The sequence below is a fragment of the Heterocephalus glaber genome, unplaced genomic scaffold (assembly GCF_053883595.1).
Source record: "Heterocephalus glaber isolate CG9 unplaced genomic scaffold, H.glaber_assembly_v1.0 deba00000470, whole genome shotgun sequence".
Lineage (NCBI taxonomy): Eukaryota > Metazoa > Chordata > Mammalia > Rodentia > Bathyergidae > Heterocephalus > Heterocephalus glaber.
This window is the reverse complement of record NW_028258145.1, coordinates 9,276,328-9,290,141: the sequence shown is the minus strand read 5'-3', so window position 1 is coordinate 9,290,141 and position 13,814 is coordinate 9,276,328. Positions and strand designations below refer to the sequence as shown.

Sequence of the window (13,814 nt, the reverse complement as noted above, 5' to 3'; positions counted from 1 at the left end):
AAAAAAAGAAATGAAGATAACTACCTTCATTATTGGCCTGGCTCGTTTTTCAAACAAACCACTTGGGAAAAGGTAAGTAATAGCTCTCTGAAAAGAATACACAAAGGTTAATTAGCAAGTGTATCAAAACCAAGCCTATCCTATAACTAATAGTTATTGACCACTAAGCATATGCAGGTACTGAGGCAGAGTTCCACATGCACCCCCAATTCCCAAGTTCTCAGATGGGATACTAAAGTCACTACACACACCCTCCCTTCAAGACTGTAACCATCAAATTGATTACTGACAACTTTCAAGTGACAGCTTGAAACGCGTTAACCTCTTGAATGAGATCCCGCACACACTGTGTCCTTCCTCTGGAAAGGAAAACCAGAAGTGTTCCGCACAACTTCTGCGGCACAGTGCTCCCAGACAGTAATGCAGCTCCCTGCTGGTTGTGCAAATGGCAAAGAAAATACTGCCAAGGGTAGACTCTGCCTCCCCTAACATGACACCCTGAGGTTTTTAAATGCTCTTTCAACTCTCCCAAGAGGTTTGACTTGATTTTTACTTTCAGGTGCAAGGATGGAAGCTGAGGCCTTCTAAGCACACACAGCCACTGAACCTCAGGCTGGCCCTCCCAGAGCTTTCCAACTTAGTTTTCTCCAATAGGGGCAGTAAGGCCATCTGGGAGTGACAGGTCCATTCCTGACAACTTCCCCTCTCCACTCTGTCCAGTGTGTGACAATACTTCCAAATGGCCCCACTGCAGTGGTGCTGCCCCTGGCTTGGGAACAACTACTCAGGCTCCCGGGGCTGTTGTCGGTAACCTCTCAATGCACCACAATAGCAAGTGCATTCTCCTTCCAGTGGAAATGTGTCAGATCAGAAGACCATGGCTGGGGACCTTGTACTGACCCGTGCAGCCCATGAGCTGATGGCATGTGTGACCACACTGGTGCCTGCAGAGCCCACCCTCAGGATGGGGCTCTCTTTCTGCCTGTGACCTGGGGGCACGAATCCAGTGACCTCAGGGAGCCCAGTGGTGTCTCCAGGACTTGCTGCATGCTCTCATGCAGCCTGACACTTAGGGGAAGAGGAAGGACTTTTCATAAGTGACATTGAGACAAGTGCCATTCAGAAAAATGAGAGAAGGGGATCCAAACTTTACGCAAAGAGCAGAATAAATTCCAAACCCATCACAGAGGTAAGCACCTAAAATACAACCATGCAAGTACTAGCACTTGACAGGAGTGAATTCCTCTACAACCTTGATATGGAGAAGTCTTTCTTAACTATGATTCGAAGTTCAGAAGCAATTAAAAAGACTGACAAATTAAACTACATGAACAAAAGAAAAATATGGCTTAAATGGACTCATAAGAAAAGTGCAATTAAAACCACTGAGATAACACTTTCATCTGACATGAGTATCAAAAGTTCAGAAGTCTGTCACACTGCTGCCGAAGCTAGAAAGAGACATGGTGACACGTGGCTGATAGGAAAGCTGAAGACCACCACCTCTGCAGTGGAAGCTCACAATGTCTAACAGAACCACCTGTGTGGTGATGCCATGTCTACAAATTCACCCCACACACAAAGGACCTGTGCTCAGGCTACTCATGGGACTGTGAGAACCATACTCACTCAGGAACTGCCACATCTCCACACACAGGTGAGGCTGGCGGAATAGAGGATGGCACCTTGTGCAGCCAACTGCTGGTCACTGAGACACTGAGAGGGATCACAGGGTGCAAGGGAGCGGTCAGAGCCAGGGACAGGGACATACACGTCAGCCCCCTTGGTCAAATGTTAACAAGAGAAGTTAGAGCGGAGCTAATAAAAGCCATCTTTCCTGGCAGAGCGTGAGCAAGGTGAGTGTCGGGGTGACGCAGGGCCAGACTCCTCTGGGCACACCTGTGCACACCACCAGACCGAGAGGCAGGTAAATGCTTTACATGTCAAAGAATAAAACTGGCATTGCTGTGCAAGCACAAGGACCCGAGTTCAATCCCCAGTACCAAAAAAAAAAAAAAAAGCTGACAGAACATTCATAAACAGAAGCAAATCTCACTTCTAACAAAATATAAGAAATTCACTTGGTAGGCTGTGGATATAATTCTGACATATTTTATGCATTACTGGATCAAAAATATGTAAATGTATTAATCTGAGGGAGACCAAAATTTTATTGTAGAACAGAAGGCACAAACATAAAAAAGGGAAAACCCTAGAAGGCTAAGTTTAATTTATGCAAATTAATATACTCATGACTACAATATTTACTTATTTGCAGTACTGAGGATTGAACTCAGGGCCTTCACACTGAGCTACATCCCCAGCACTCCCTTTTCTTTCACCAGCCCCCTAGAGTGCTGGGATTACAGGCATGTGGGACCAGGCTTGTAACATGTTCAACAAGCAGGTGTACACCTATCTAAGTCTGTGCATGCACACACACACACATACATGCAGTGTATGTAGGGCAGGGAGAAAATGAAAGGTTTTCTGTAGAACACTACTGATAAAATTAGAAGGGATGACAGAAGTAGACAATGATCACTTCCAAGTTAGTCATCAATCTCAGAAAAGGTTCCTTGACAGATGCTAAAGCCAGTGGTGGAAAGATTATCAAGGAACAGAAAATTCACATGGACTCAAAATAGTACCCTACAGATTACTTCTTAGTTACAAAGGGAAAAAGCTGGGTCGGGGATTTAGCTCAGTGGTTTCGCTGCCTGCTGCGCAAGCGCAAGGACCCAAGTTCGATCCCCGGTACCAAAAAAAAAAGGGAAAAAGCTACTTTTACCAGTGATCTAGAAGCCATCACTTTAATTAACCAAGGCACGGGTCATACACATGATCATAACAAGGACAGGCTGAGTCACCCCTAGGGAAAGGCAGCAATAAGCATACAATGTCAGTTGTGTCCTTTATGCTTACTGAATCTGGTCATGAGGAAGCAATCAGAAAGCCAGAACAGGAACAGCTGTACAAGTGAACTAAATTCTACAAAACTACTACACAGCTAATAAAGACATGTTGGGGTAAACTGCAGGAATTTAGGTAGACTGTATAAGATGTGATTTAAAAGCCTGGAGAATACTTAACCATTAAAAAAAATTTATTACAGTAAAAGATACATTGCCATTAACCCCCTCTGAAAATAACCCCCTTTGCTTCTAACATATTTATCTCCTCATTATTGCCACTTTCTGTAGCAGTTCTAGAAGCCTCTTTTGTGTGTCTTTAGTTATGTTATCATGGTTGCCTCAATGTCCTGAATTGATTCAAAATGTTTCTCTTGCATGGTCATTTTGACTTTGGGGAAGAGCCAGAAGTCACATGGTGCCAGATCTGGTGAGTAAGGTGGATGAGGACATACTATCATGTTTTTACAAATCTGCCTTTCCCTTGGAGGGTACTCAGCAGCAGCATTCATTGTATTTCAATCACACCTTGTGAAGATACTATGAAAGAGCACTTCCAGAACTGCTGCAGAAAGTAGTAAGAATGATGGGATATGTGTGTTGTAAGCAAGGAGGACTATTTAGAAGGGGATTGATGGCCATGTGTCTTTTCCTATAATAAAGTTAAAAAAAAAAAAAAGGAAACATTCACCATTTTTGGATCACACCATGCATGACCTTATAGAATTGCTGAATATTAGACGTGCTAACAGTACTATAGGAGACACTGGTAAGAGGACGCATGTAGTCAGAATTTAACATAGAATGCAATTAAGAGTTATGCTTATGATATCTGCAATTTTCAAAGAATATGCAAAACAATCATAAAGAAGAAAGGCACAGGAATGTGCCAAAATGCTAACCATTGGTAAATCGACATAATGGGTATGTGTATATTCACTGGACACCCAAATGTCACGGTAACTTGAAGAGTTTCAAAATAAAAAGGTGGGAAGAAGGTTAAAGTCTAAAAAGTAATAAAGATGCTCTCAAACCCAACCTGTCCCCGTAAGGCCACCACTACCCAGAGCCCATCTGGGCCAACACACAGGCCATGTCTGCACCATCTACACAGCAGTTCCGTGACCATCAGCACCTGAGCAGAGCGGCCACTAAAGCCCAGGCCTAGTCAGATCGGCACATGGTACGGAAAACATGCACAGCCCATGAGCTGAGGGTGAATTCACCACAACCACCAGCCAGATGGGCACTCAATTCTCTACCAAGCACCAAGTTGCTGTTGGCATTGCTTACAAACACAAAAATTAGTTTATTTGGGTGATCACAATAAAACCTAGGGCTAAATGAAAATTGAAGAATTCCATCCCAAAGTTGGATTGTTCATGAAAATTAAGACGCAGAAAAGTCACAAGAAGTTCACTGGTAAACCTGAAACTAAACCATAGATTGCAAAGGATGTCTGGGACTTATAGATGATCTCTGCTTTAAAAAATGATAATAATCCAACAAAGAATTCACTGAAATATTCTGAAATGTAACTGAAAGGATCAGGAAAGGTGAATTTGTCTTTTAAAAATTCATCTCAGCAAAATTAAATTAACATGTATTTGTTTGGTTTTTTTTGTACCGGGATCGAACTCGGGACCTTGTGCTTGGAAGGCAGGCGCCAGAACCACTGAGCTAAATCTCCGGCCCTCAATGTGTTTGTTAATTTACAACCCCTCACTAGCTTAGTTATGAGAGTACAAAATACTTCACCAATACTATGGCAAAGGCTCACGAAGCAGAGGTGTGTGACAATACAATCTCGCAAATTCGGTAAAAAGTACGAAAAATAAAGGATGGAAGAAAAAAGAGAATAGTAAATAAAACAAAGCAGTTGTTTGTAAATCCAAAAATGAAACATACACAACAGAAAAGACAGGTGCACTTGCTGCTGTTGGCTGTTTAGTGCATGGAGTGGTACCCACTTGACCTAACCCACTCCTCCCTTTCATCCTCTCCTACCAGCATTCTGAGTTTTCACAAATTTTGAAGCAAGCAAAGGACTATTTGGATTTAATGAAAATAATTTTGTTGTTTTCTGGGCCCACTTAACTCCCAGTTAAAACACAGTTGTTAAAATCCAAGTAAGTAGGGCCGGGGATTTAGCTCAGTGGTTCCGCTGCCTGCCTCGCAAGCACAAGGTCCCAAGTTCCATCCCCAGTACCAAAAAAAAAAAAAAAAAGAAAAAAAAAAAAATCCAAGTAAGTGAATACTCTTGTGAAGTAAATAGTGAATATATGAAGAATGAGAAGTCTCCGAGTGTGGGATGTGCTCTGGGCAGAGCATTCTGTGCTACAAAGCAGGAAAACCTGTACTTTCACTGCAACTCAGAATCTGACAAAAGGGAGTGCTGAATAATAGAACAGGGTACAAGTATAAATAACAGCATGTCCTCCTTACTGTGTCTTAGTCCAGCCAGGTTTTCAAACCCACTGCTCCGTGATTCTCACTTACAAGGGTACTGACCTCACTTGCTTGCTGTGGGGATTAAACAGATACAAGCACAGCACCAAGCAGGCACTCAGTCAACAGTAAATTTATATAAAGCACACTGCTTCTCATTTACTTTAAGAAATAAAATAGTCATGCATTCATAAACTCCATTTTACAGATGAAAAACAAGCAGCGAAACAGCTAGTTCAAAATCTCACTGACAAATGGCAAAGCCGCCGCCTCCTTCTCCTTCTCCTCCTCCTCGGCCTGCACCACCTGGCCACTCCGTCCTCCCCATCTTCACCACCTTTGCCTCCACCTGCTCACAGTAACCACAGTGCTGAGGCTCAGCTTTGTTCCTTCATGTCTCAACTGCTACCCAGCTGTGGGTGACACCAGTGTTCAGGTGAACAGGCTTCTGGATGAGACTAGAAGCCCTAGTGGCCCGTGGGCCAGTCCCCAGCAGTTCCCATGGGTGTTCCTGGATTTAGAGGCACCTGCCACACCCTGAAATACCCAGCTCAGCCTGCAGCTGCTGCTCAGGGGCCCAGGCCTCCTTCACCTCCCAGCCATGTCTTTGGCTCCCATCTGAGAGGGCCTCCCTTCCCTTACAGCCAAGATTCCCTCTGGCTCCCATCTCCCCCACAGCCCTCTGAGGCAGTTCCACTGTGGGTCCCCACCGTCCAAGCAGGTGTGCAGGAAGAAGCCAGACCTGTTTCTCCAGCTCTGGACAATGTCCAATTGTCATCTCCCTTGTCCTTCTTCCTCCCACACTGTTACCAAGGCTCTGACTGTGCCTTGGCCACATCTAGAGGTGGGTTCTCAAAGGCAGAAGACTTTCGTCTTCATCATAGATCCCTCTCTCCACAACTGGAGCAAAGGAAAAGTCAACAACCCAATGGGCTGCAGGGCCCATGAGTGAATGAATGATCTGAATGGCCTTTCATTGTATGGGCCACTAGGGCCTTGGGAATTCTGTCTCACACAGAATCCCCACAGTCCTACCACAGACTCTTCACACTCCTTCTGTCAGATGTGACAATGGGACTATGAGGATACATTAAAATGTCTTCCTTTGCTTCAAGGTGTACACTCAAATAGGGGTGAAACATGATTTTAATTTACTTTGTATTTCATTTAAAAATAAAATAGTTCAGTCAGAAATATACTGTTGAAATAAACAGAGCAAAATGTTAAGTTATTTAATCTAGATAATGGTCATATGGATACGCATTGTACAACCTTTGCTTTTCTGTATGATTAAAATATTTTCATGAGTATACAAATTAACATTTACTGCTATTGGTATTAATCTAGAATGTTCTGACATTTCTGAATTCTGGTTCCAACATATATGTAATATTGATACATAAATACCTGTGTGAATGTGTGTACAGGTATACACACAAAGTAACCACTTTCGACACTTACTGATATTACTTATATTTCCAAGTACTATATTATCTTTCTTTTAAATAAGACAAAACCACAAGTTCTTATTTGGGAAGAAATGAAGGTGCAACTGTTCAGCCAACAGTGTCCAGCAGAACTTCCTCTGGTGATGGAAAGGTTTACACTCTGTGCTGCCAAATGATGGCTCACTGTGTGCTTGATAGGTGCCCCAGGCACCGGAAGACATAAGATTCCATTTTCTGTAATATTAATTAAGTTAAAGACAATCACACATTGCTAGAGGCAACCGTAAGCTCTAGCCTGTTAGGCCCAGTCTTCCTGTCAGACTCCTTCCCAGCCCACAAGCACCCAGGTCAAAGGTTCCAGACCTCATTCAGAGCTGGAAGGGCTGGCTCAGTGGCTCACACCGCAGCTGTAGTTGTGCTGCCCCCCACTGTGACTTGATGTGCATGTCAGGAGAGGTCCTTGTGGAAGCCCTTTCAATGCGGTACCTGACTTTCTTTCTGCTCTCACCACCCCATGGCCTTGGCTTCCTTAATCAGTTTCTCTCGAAAGCTACCTGCTTGAGAGCTTCCCAAGCTCTCCTTGCAGATGGCAGACAGCTTCATTCTCTCCTTGAACTTGATAGCTTTACTCTGCTTTGGGAAAACACTTCAGTGAGATAAAATCTTTCTCGGGTTTATCTCCTAAGTCCTCAGGCTTCCCAAAACACACAGTAACCACAAAGACAATTTTCCAATGCAACAGAGAGCACTGAGCTTGGCCTATAAAATTCATACCAAGGAGGGTGTTTTAAATAAGGTAGGTACTATGAAGAATAAGGAACAAAAATTGTAGAGGGTAGAGTATTTCACATAAAATTTTAATAGGAGGTGTTTGGAAATACAAGAAAAAATGAGAACTATGCAGGCAAAGAAAGTGTTGGGATACTTCAGTCTTTTTTTAGCGGCTTTCTCCTATGTTATTGTAAACATCCATACTGGCATGACAAATAATGAAAATCTAAATATCATGACAGGTGAGATTAAGCCATCCCAAGAGCCACAGGGGAAGGTGGCAAGGGAAGGCCTTGCTGGTGTGCACCCCTCTGTGCAGCACACATCCTCTCTGGCTGCTGGGCGGGCAAGGCCCTCACTGAGCCCGAGAAGGAGCAGTAGGTAGTAAGAGGCCTCGGCCCCAAGGTAATGGACTGCAGACATTAGCATTTCTCTTCCAGACCGGGGCTGGTCTGCTGGGACTGAGCTTGCCAACAATGACAGCATAAACAGGAAGTCCATAATTATCAGAAGTAAGGAATTTTTCCCTTTGAAGCAACCTATAGGAAAAATTATTACTTCAACTAGGAAACATTCAATCCTTCCACAAAACAAAAAACGAAATAAAACAAAAATTTGTGTGTGTTAGCTGGGACCCAATGAATGATTCTTCAAGATGCTTCCAAACAATACAGCTAGCCAAATATTTCTCTATGTTTTAGGCTTAGTATTTGTGTTTCAAGAAACCTTTTCTCAGTGTAAGAGTAAGACTTGGGGCATGGCTGACAGTGAACACACTGGTATTCAAACATTATCAGTCCCATGATGACAAACCTAAAAAGTCACCAAAGCCACTGCCCTATTCTCTGATTTAAGGGTGTTAATGTCTGAAGCTTTCAGTTTTAAATTCACATTTAGAAAATCTGAGCCATGGGGCTGAGGGAGGCAATTTTTTGTTAAGTTCTAGCTTAATATTACTTATATTAATTTCTAAAGTTTATATGGACTTTAACTCGCCACAGTGCTTAGGTGTTCTGAATTACAAATGTCACACTTGAGCAAGCTGGTATATATATGGCTTAGGTTCAATGTTCAGCTGGGCACAAAAATCAAAGACAAAAAACACTGCTTTTTCCAAAAGAAAATGGAATATATGTTTAATGTTGGGTATACATACAACCCTTTAGAACAAGAACACAGCACACCATGCACACTTAGTATGAATCCGAAACAAAAAGAACTGGCAAAAAAGAAAAAAAAAAAAAAGAATGTAAATTTTAATGCAAATAAGTCATTGAATAAAGCTAACCTCACAGTAAACATGCTTTTTTTTTAAAAAGTACATTTTTAGGTTTTATCCAGAATCCTGGTAATTCCAAAGTTGCTGAAATGACAGCAAACTACCTGACTACACTGTTAGGCTTAAGTTGAAGTATGATGGACTGCAGGCTCAGCCCAGGAGAAGCACTGGGTCAGGATTGCAATCTCTATTAATTAGGTATCCCAGCTGGGCAGTGGGCTTGCAGCTGTTAACTTGATCAATGACTTACCTAAATGTCATCTCTACTGATTCGCTTATAAATTACCAGCAAGTGAGACTAATGTACAGGTGCTAATTTATTTAAACTGTTCTCTACAGTTCTACATAGCTTTATAAACTGCATCTGGCACCTAATGTTAGCTGTCAGTTGTACTTAGACATGCCTGTCCTAACGACTCTGTTCATTAGAAGTGAGCACAAATTATGAAATATTGTGAAAAATGATACATCAAATGGAATGGGCACAGCAAATCAATTAGAGAAACTTCATACAGCATATTCACACTTAGGAGAATAAAACATTCTGGTTTCAGATGAGGTCTATAATACCAATTAAAAAGTAATTGGTAGACTTCAGCAGTGTTATATATCAATTTGCTGGCTTTATTTCCCTGAAATTCTATAGTAATGCAGAACTTAACTTTTAATTCCTGAAATACAAGCATTAGTAAATGCAAACGCAAATCTGTATCATATTTAAGTGAAATATCTGCAACTTAAAATTTATAACTGCCCCCTGCTTAATTCAAAAGGAAAACACAAATTTCGATGGTCCTCAACTTTTCTGTTTGCAGTACAAGAAGCCTTTGGTTCCCATGAAGAATTAAGAAACTCAGTCACCTTACCCAGATGGGCAGTGCTGTCACCCAGTCTGCTCTAGCACAACAGTGTGTCACAGTGTCATGAGCTCCACAGCCCTGGTGCTGCTCACCCAATCACCATGTCGCCTGGTGGGGAAGGGGACCCTCTTGCCCTGCTCCTCACGCACCCCAGGCTTAGTTCTTCCAGTGTCTACGAGCACAGAACCTTCTTCTGGAACTTCTCCTCCCCTCCTCATAAAACGTGCCCAGCTCCGTGCCCTCCTGACAGACTCCCCTAACCCTAACGAACACTGTTGCTGCCAAAGATAATTTCTACAAGCCCATCAACATTTGGCAGTGACCAGGAAAGGCGAATGGGACAGGAGCTGGGAATCATAGCAGTGAGGTCTATCTTCAAACATTTAGCTTGCGTTGGCACACCACCATGGACATTACTGACTGTGAGATGACTTGCTTTTCTCCTGAGGGTTATGTGCACCAGCCCCAGTGGTTCAATAGGAAAAGTACTTTGCTCTTATCTATTGAAACAAGGAATTTATACTTGCCAATGATTAATTTCCTTCTAGTTAATCTGCAATTACAATAAGTAAAATAGTTTCATATATATTTAATAGCAATTTTAAAAAATTACAACAGACATACAATACTGTAGCCTTAATAATAAATCTTTGAAATGATGTAACTTTAACATAAGTACCAATGGACACAGGCAGAATTATTCTACTAAAACACTCTATCAGTTATATTTTCTTATTTTACTAACTTCCTTCTACACTATGTAAAAAGCCTTATTAAACTAAAAATGCTAACATGTAAAATTAACTGGGTTTAATTTTCACACAAATTATATAAACAACATTTAGTAAAGCTAGATTTCTATTCAATTCAGTTCCCTGAAATAAAGTTGTAAACCTAGAAATCAATGAGTGAGACTTATGAAAAGCTGAAGCAGCTGACAAATCTGTGGGTTACTAAGTAGAAAGGCACATGGGTCCCCACTCAGAGGCGAAGGGCTCAGGTCTAATCCACACGTTTAACAAGTTTAGCTATGCAGAGATGCGAGGCAGACACAGCAACAAGATGTCCTGATGGGAAGAAAGCCATGAGACCAGGATGAAGCATGGCTGGCCGGATCCTGTTCAAGAAGCGGCAATGGCAGTCACAGGCAGGGTTAGTGCCGCACTAGCCAAGAGGGCCCGAGGCTCTGCAGGGCAAGATGGTATTCAGTGCTGCTTCAAAGAAGGCTGAGTTAGAAAATGTCATCCAAAAAATTAATCCTTGAAAGCGTGGAAAGAACAGTCTTTGGATATTAAAGCATCTCATATAGCATTGGTATCCTCAATAAAAATGGTACCTGCTTCATAGGGTTTTTAGAAGGATTTAACAAGGTGACGTGCTTGAGGCTCCTTGATAGCATCACACACGCACAGGTTTTCAGTTTGTAGTGATTGTTTTAATTATACATAAAAATGAAAAATAACTTTATCTTAAAAATTCACTTTTTATGAAGCATCTAATTTCCCCACTATATTAAGAAAAAAATTATACTATCTAGTTTTAATTTATATACTAAAAGGCAAACACATTATAAAAAAACATGACTTCTAAATATGTTAACAGCAGTTGCAATGGAAGCTTAAATATTTTCTTGATTTGGGATAAATTATTTTTTAATAACTGAATATTTTTTCAGCATGGAAATGCTAAGAACCATCAGCTATATTGTCTTGCAGTTTATATACAAGGTAAAACCTCTTACAAAAATAATAGTTTCCAAAAAATAAATGAAAATAACTATATTTGGTATATAGTTGCAATGCTTTGGTAAGAGTAGTCACTGGAAATTCACTAAAATTCATACAGTGTCAGCAGTTAACCAGTGTAAAATATGAAACTTGGGGAAGCTGATCAATTACTATGGTGGCAGAATCATGTCACTGGTGTGGAAGAAGGCGGCAAACAACCCCTTCCATGTGGACCCTCAGACACCAAGGAAGGTGGCGATCTCCCCTTCAGATCAGGTGACAGTGACTCAACCTGCCCAATAGCATCTCAGATGACTGGCCCAGCCCCGTCTCAGGTGGTGCGAAGATGTGTGTGACAAAGGCAATTAGAGAGCCCGCGAGTGATCCCAGCCAGGGCATGCTGTGTTCATCACCACTGACAGCAATGAGGCACACTGCGGGAATCTCCTCAACCTTATTCCATCCTGAAGTGGGTGTGAGGGATCGTCTCAGACAGGAACACCAAGTGACAGGGCTGTCACCAGCACTCTGGCCAGGGACACTGCAAGGACTCGCCTAAGTCCAGGTCCTGCCTCCCCCACCACATCACTCCAATTATGAGGCACTTTAGCAAAACACAAGTTCAATAAGAAGGTTCTGCATGGTCTACATTTAAATTCCTCACAAGAAATTCAATTTCACTGCAAAAGAGTCTATTTTAAAGGAAGAAATGGATACTTTTCACATAATTCGTGATTCTTTAATTGGCTCAAGGTAAGTTTTACTAAGTTCTATTAGCACAATGACAGTAATGCTCTGAAGTCATTTTCATGTCATACAAACACGGTTTTGAAAGAACACGACAGCTGTCACCACTCACATTTGCACAGTGAGTCTAACTATCTTCTCCAAGAAACAACCGTAGGACCAGAACTAAACACAGTATATTGCTAAAAATTAAGTTTCTACTTGATGGAATGACGTGCTCATTAAACTGTAGGATCCTTTCAGATTTCTCTATGTAATATTAAAAGACTACTTTAGATGGATTCACCAATGGGCAGCAGTTGTCAACAACTTGACAAAAATTTCTAAAGACATTTTAAAAATAGAAGAGTTGTTAAAATCTTAAATATTTTTATCTAAATACATTATATAAATGGTTTTGGTTCTTGTTATCTTAGCAACTGAATAAAAAGTATAGAGAAACCAGTTTCTACACTATATAAAAATAACTAATGGTTTTATCTGAACACAATGGCACTTAATTTACCTATGCTAAAATTATAGTGAGCGTAGTAGACTTTTAACTAGGTAATTGAATTAAATTACAGGCCATATCTACTCCATATAAATTAAACCCTCACAAAAATAATTTTAACACTGCAAACTGACACTCAGAGTAAACATCCAAGCAATGAACTAGCCTTTCCAAACATAATTCAATTTTAATACTTGCAACATGAAAACGTCTATGCCTTCAGACAGGATTATGAAGCTGTTGAATTTGTTTCTCTCCATAAGCTAAGCATGTCCAGGTTTATCCAGAAAGGCGGTCAGGGCTGCTCAGGACACCTTGATGGCAACCTCATTTGGGCAGTGGGATGGTCCTGCTGAGAACTCTGCTCAAGGACTGGCCACCAGGAGAGAGCAGGACCATTTTAAAAAGCAAACAGAACAAGAGTCAAAATGAAAAAAAATTTTCAAAATTAAAAAAAAATATATCCAGAAAGAAAATCCTGGGCCCACAGCCATTTAAAGAATTAATTTCAATTCTTCCAAAACAGAAAAGAATACTCCTGACTCATTCTTTGAGGCCAGAATTAATCTGATTATCAAAATCAGACAAAGATATTCTAATAAAACTACAGACCAGTATTAGACACAAAAGTCCTCAACAAAATGGTAACCAAACCTAGAAACATATAAAAAGGATTATAAAACTGATAAAGTAGAATCTATCTCATGAACACTGGTTGGTTTAACATCTGGAAATCAATATTATACACAATACCTGTATTAATAGAATAAAAGACCAAAAAAATCACCTGAGAAAGCATTTAATAATATCTTAACATGTCAACAACAACAAAGTTCAACCAACTATGTAACAAAAGGGACATCATGAATGCTATGAAAAGCATCTATAAAAACCCTACGGCCAACATTATACTTACTTGTAAAAGAATGAATACCTTCCTCTGGGATCAGAACAAGGTAAGAATGCCTGCTGCTTTTACTCAACCTTGCTGGAGGTGAGCCAAGGTAATTAGTAAGAAAAAGAAATAAAAGACTTCTACATTGGAAAGGAAGAAGTGAAGCTATATTTGTGGGTGACAAACATCCCAGGGAATCCATTAAAAGACTATGAGAATTAATAAACAAGTTCA

At 40.9% G+C, this 13,814-nt stretch overlaps 1 protein-coding gene across 1 annotated transcript in view; it reads right to left on the bottom strand.

Moving 5' to 3' along the window:
* Mrps9 (mitochondrial ribosomal protein S9) overlaps window positions 1-13,814 on the bottom strand; it is a 54,963-nt gene that overhangs the window by 27,508 nt on the left and 13,641 nt on the right. The window contains exon 3 of the mRNA XM_004844478.3: window positions 25-87. Within this exon, the coding sequence (XP_004844535.2) occupies window positions 25-87 (63 nt within the window). The remainder of the gene's footprint in view (window positions 1-24; window positions 88-13,814) is intronic.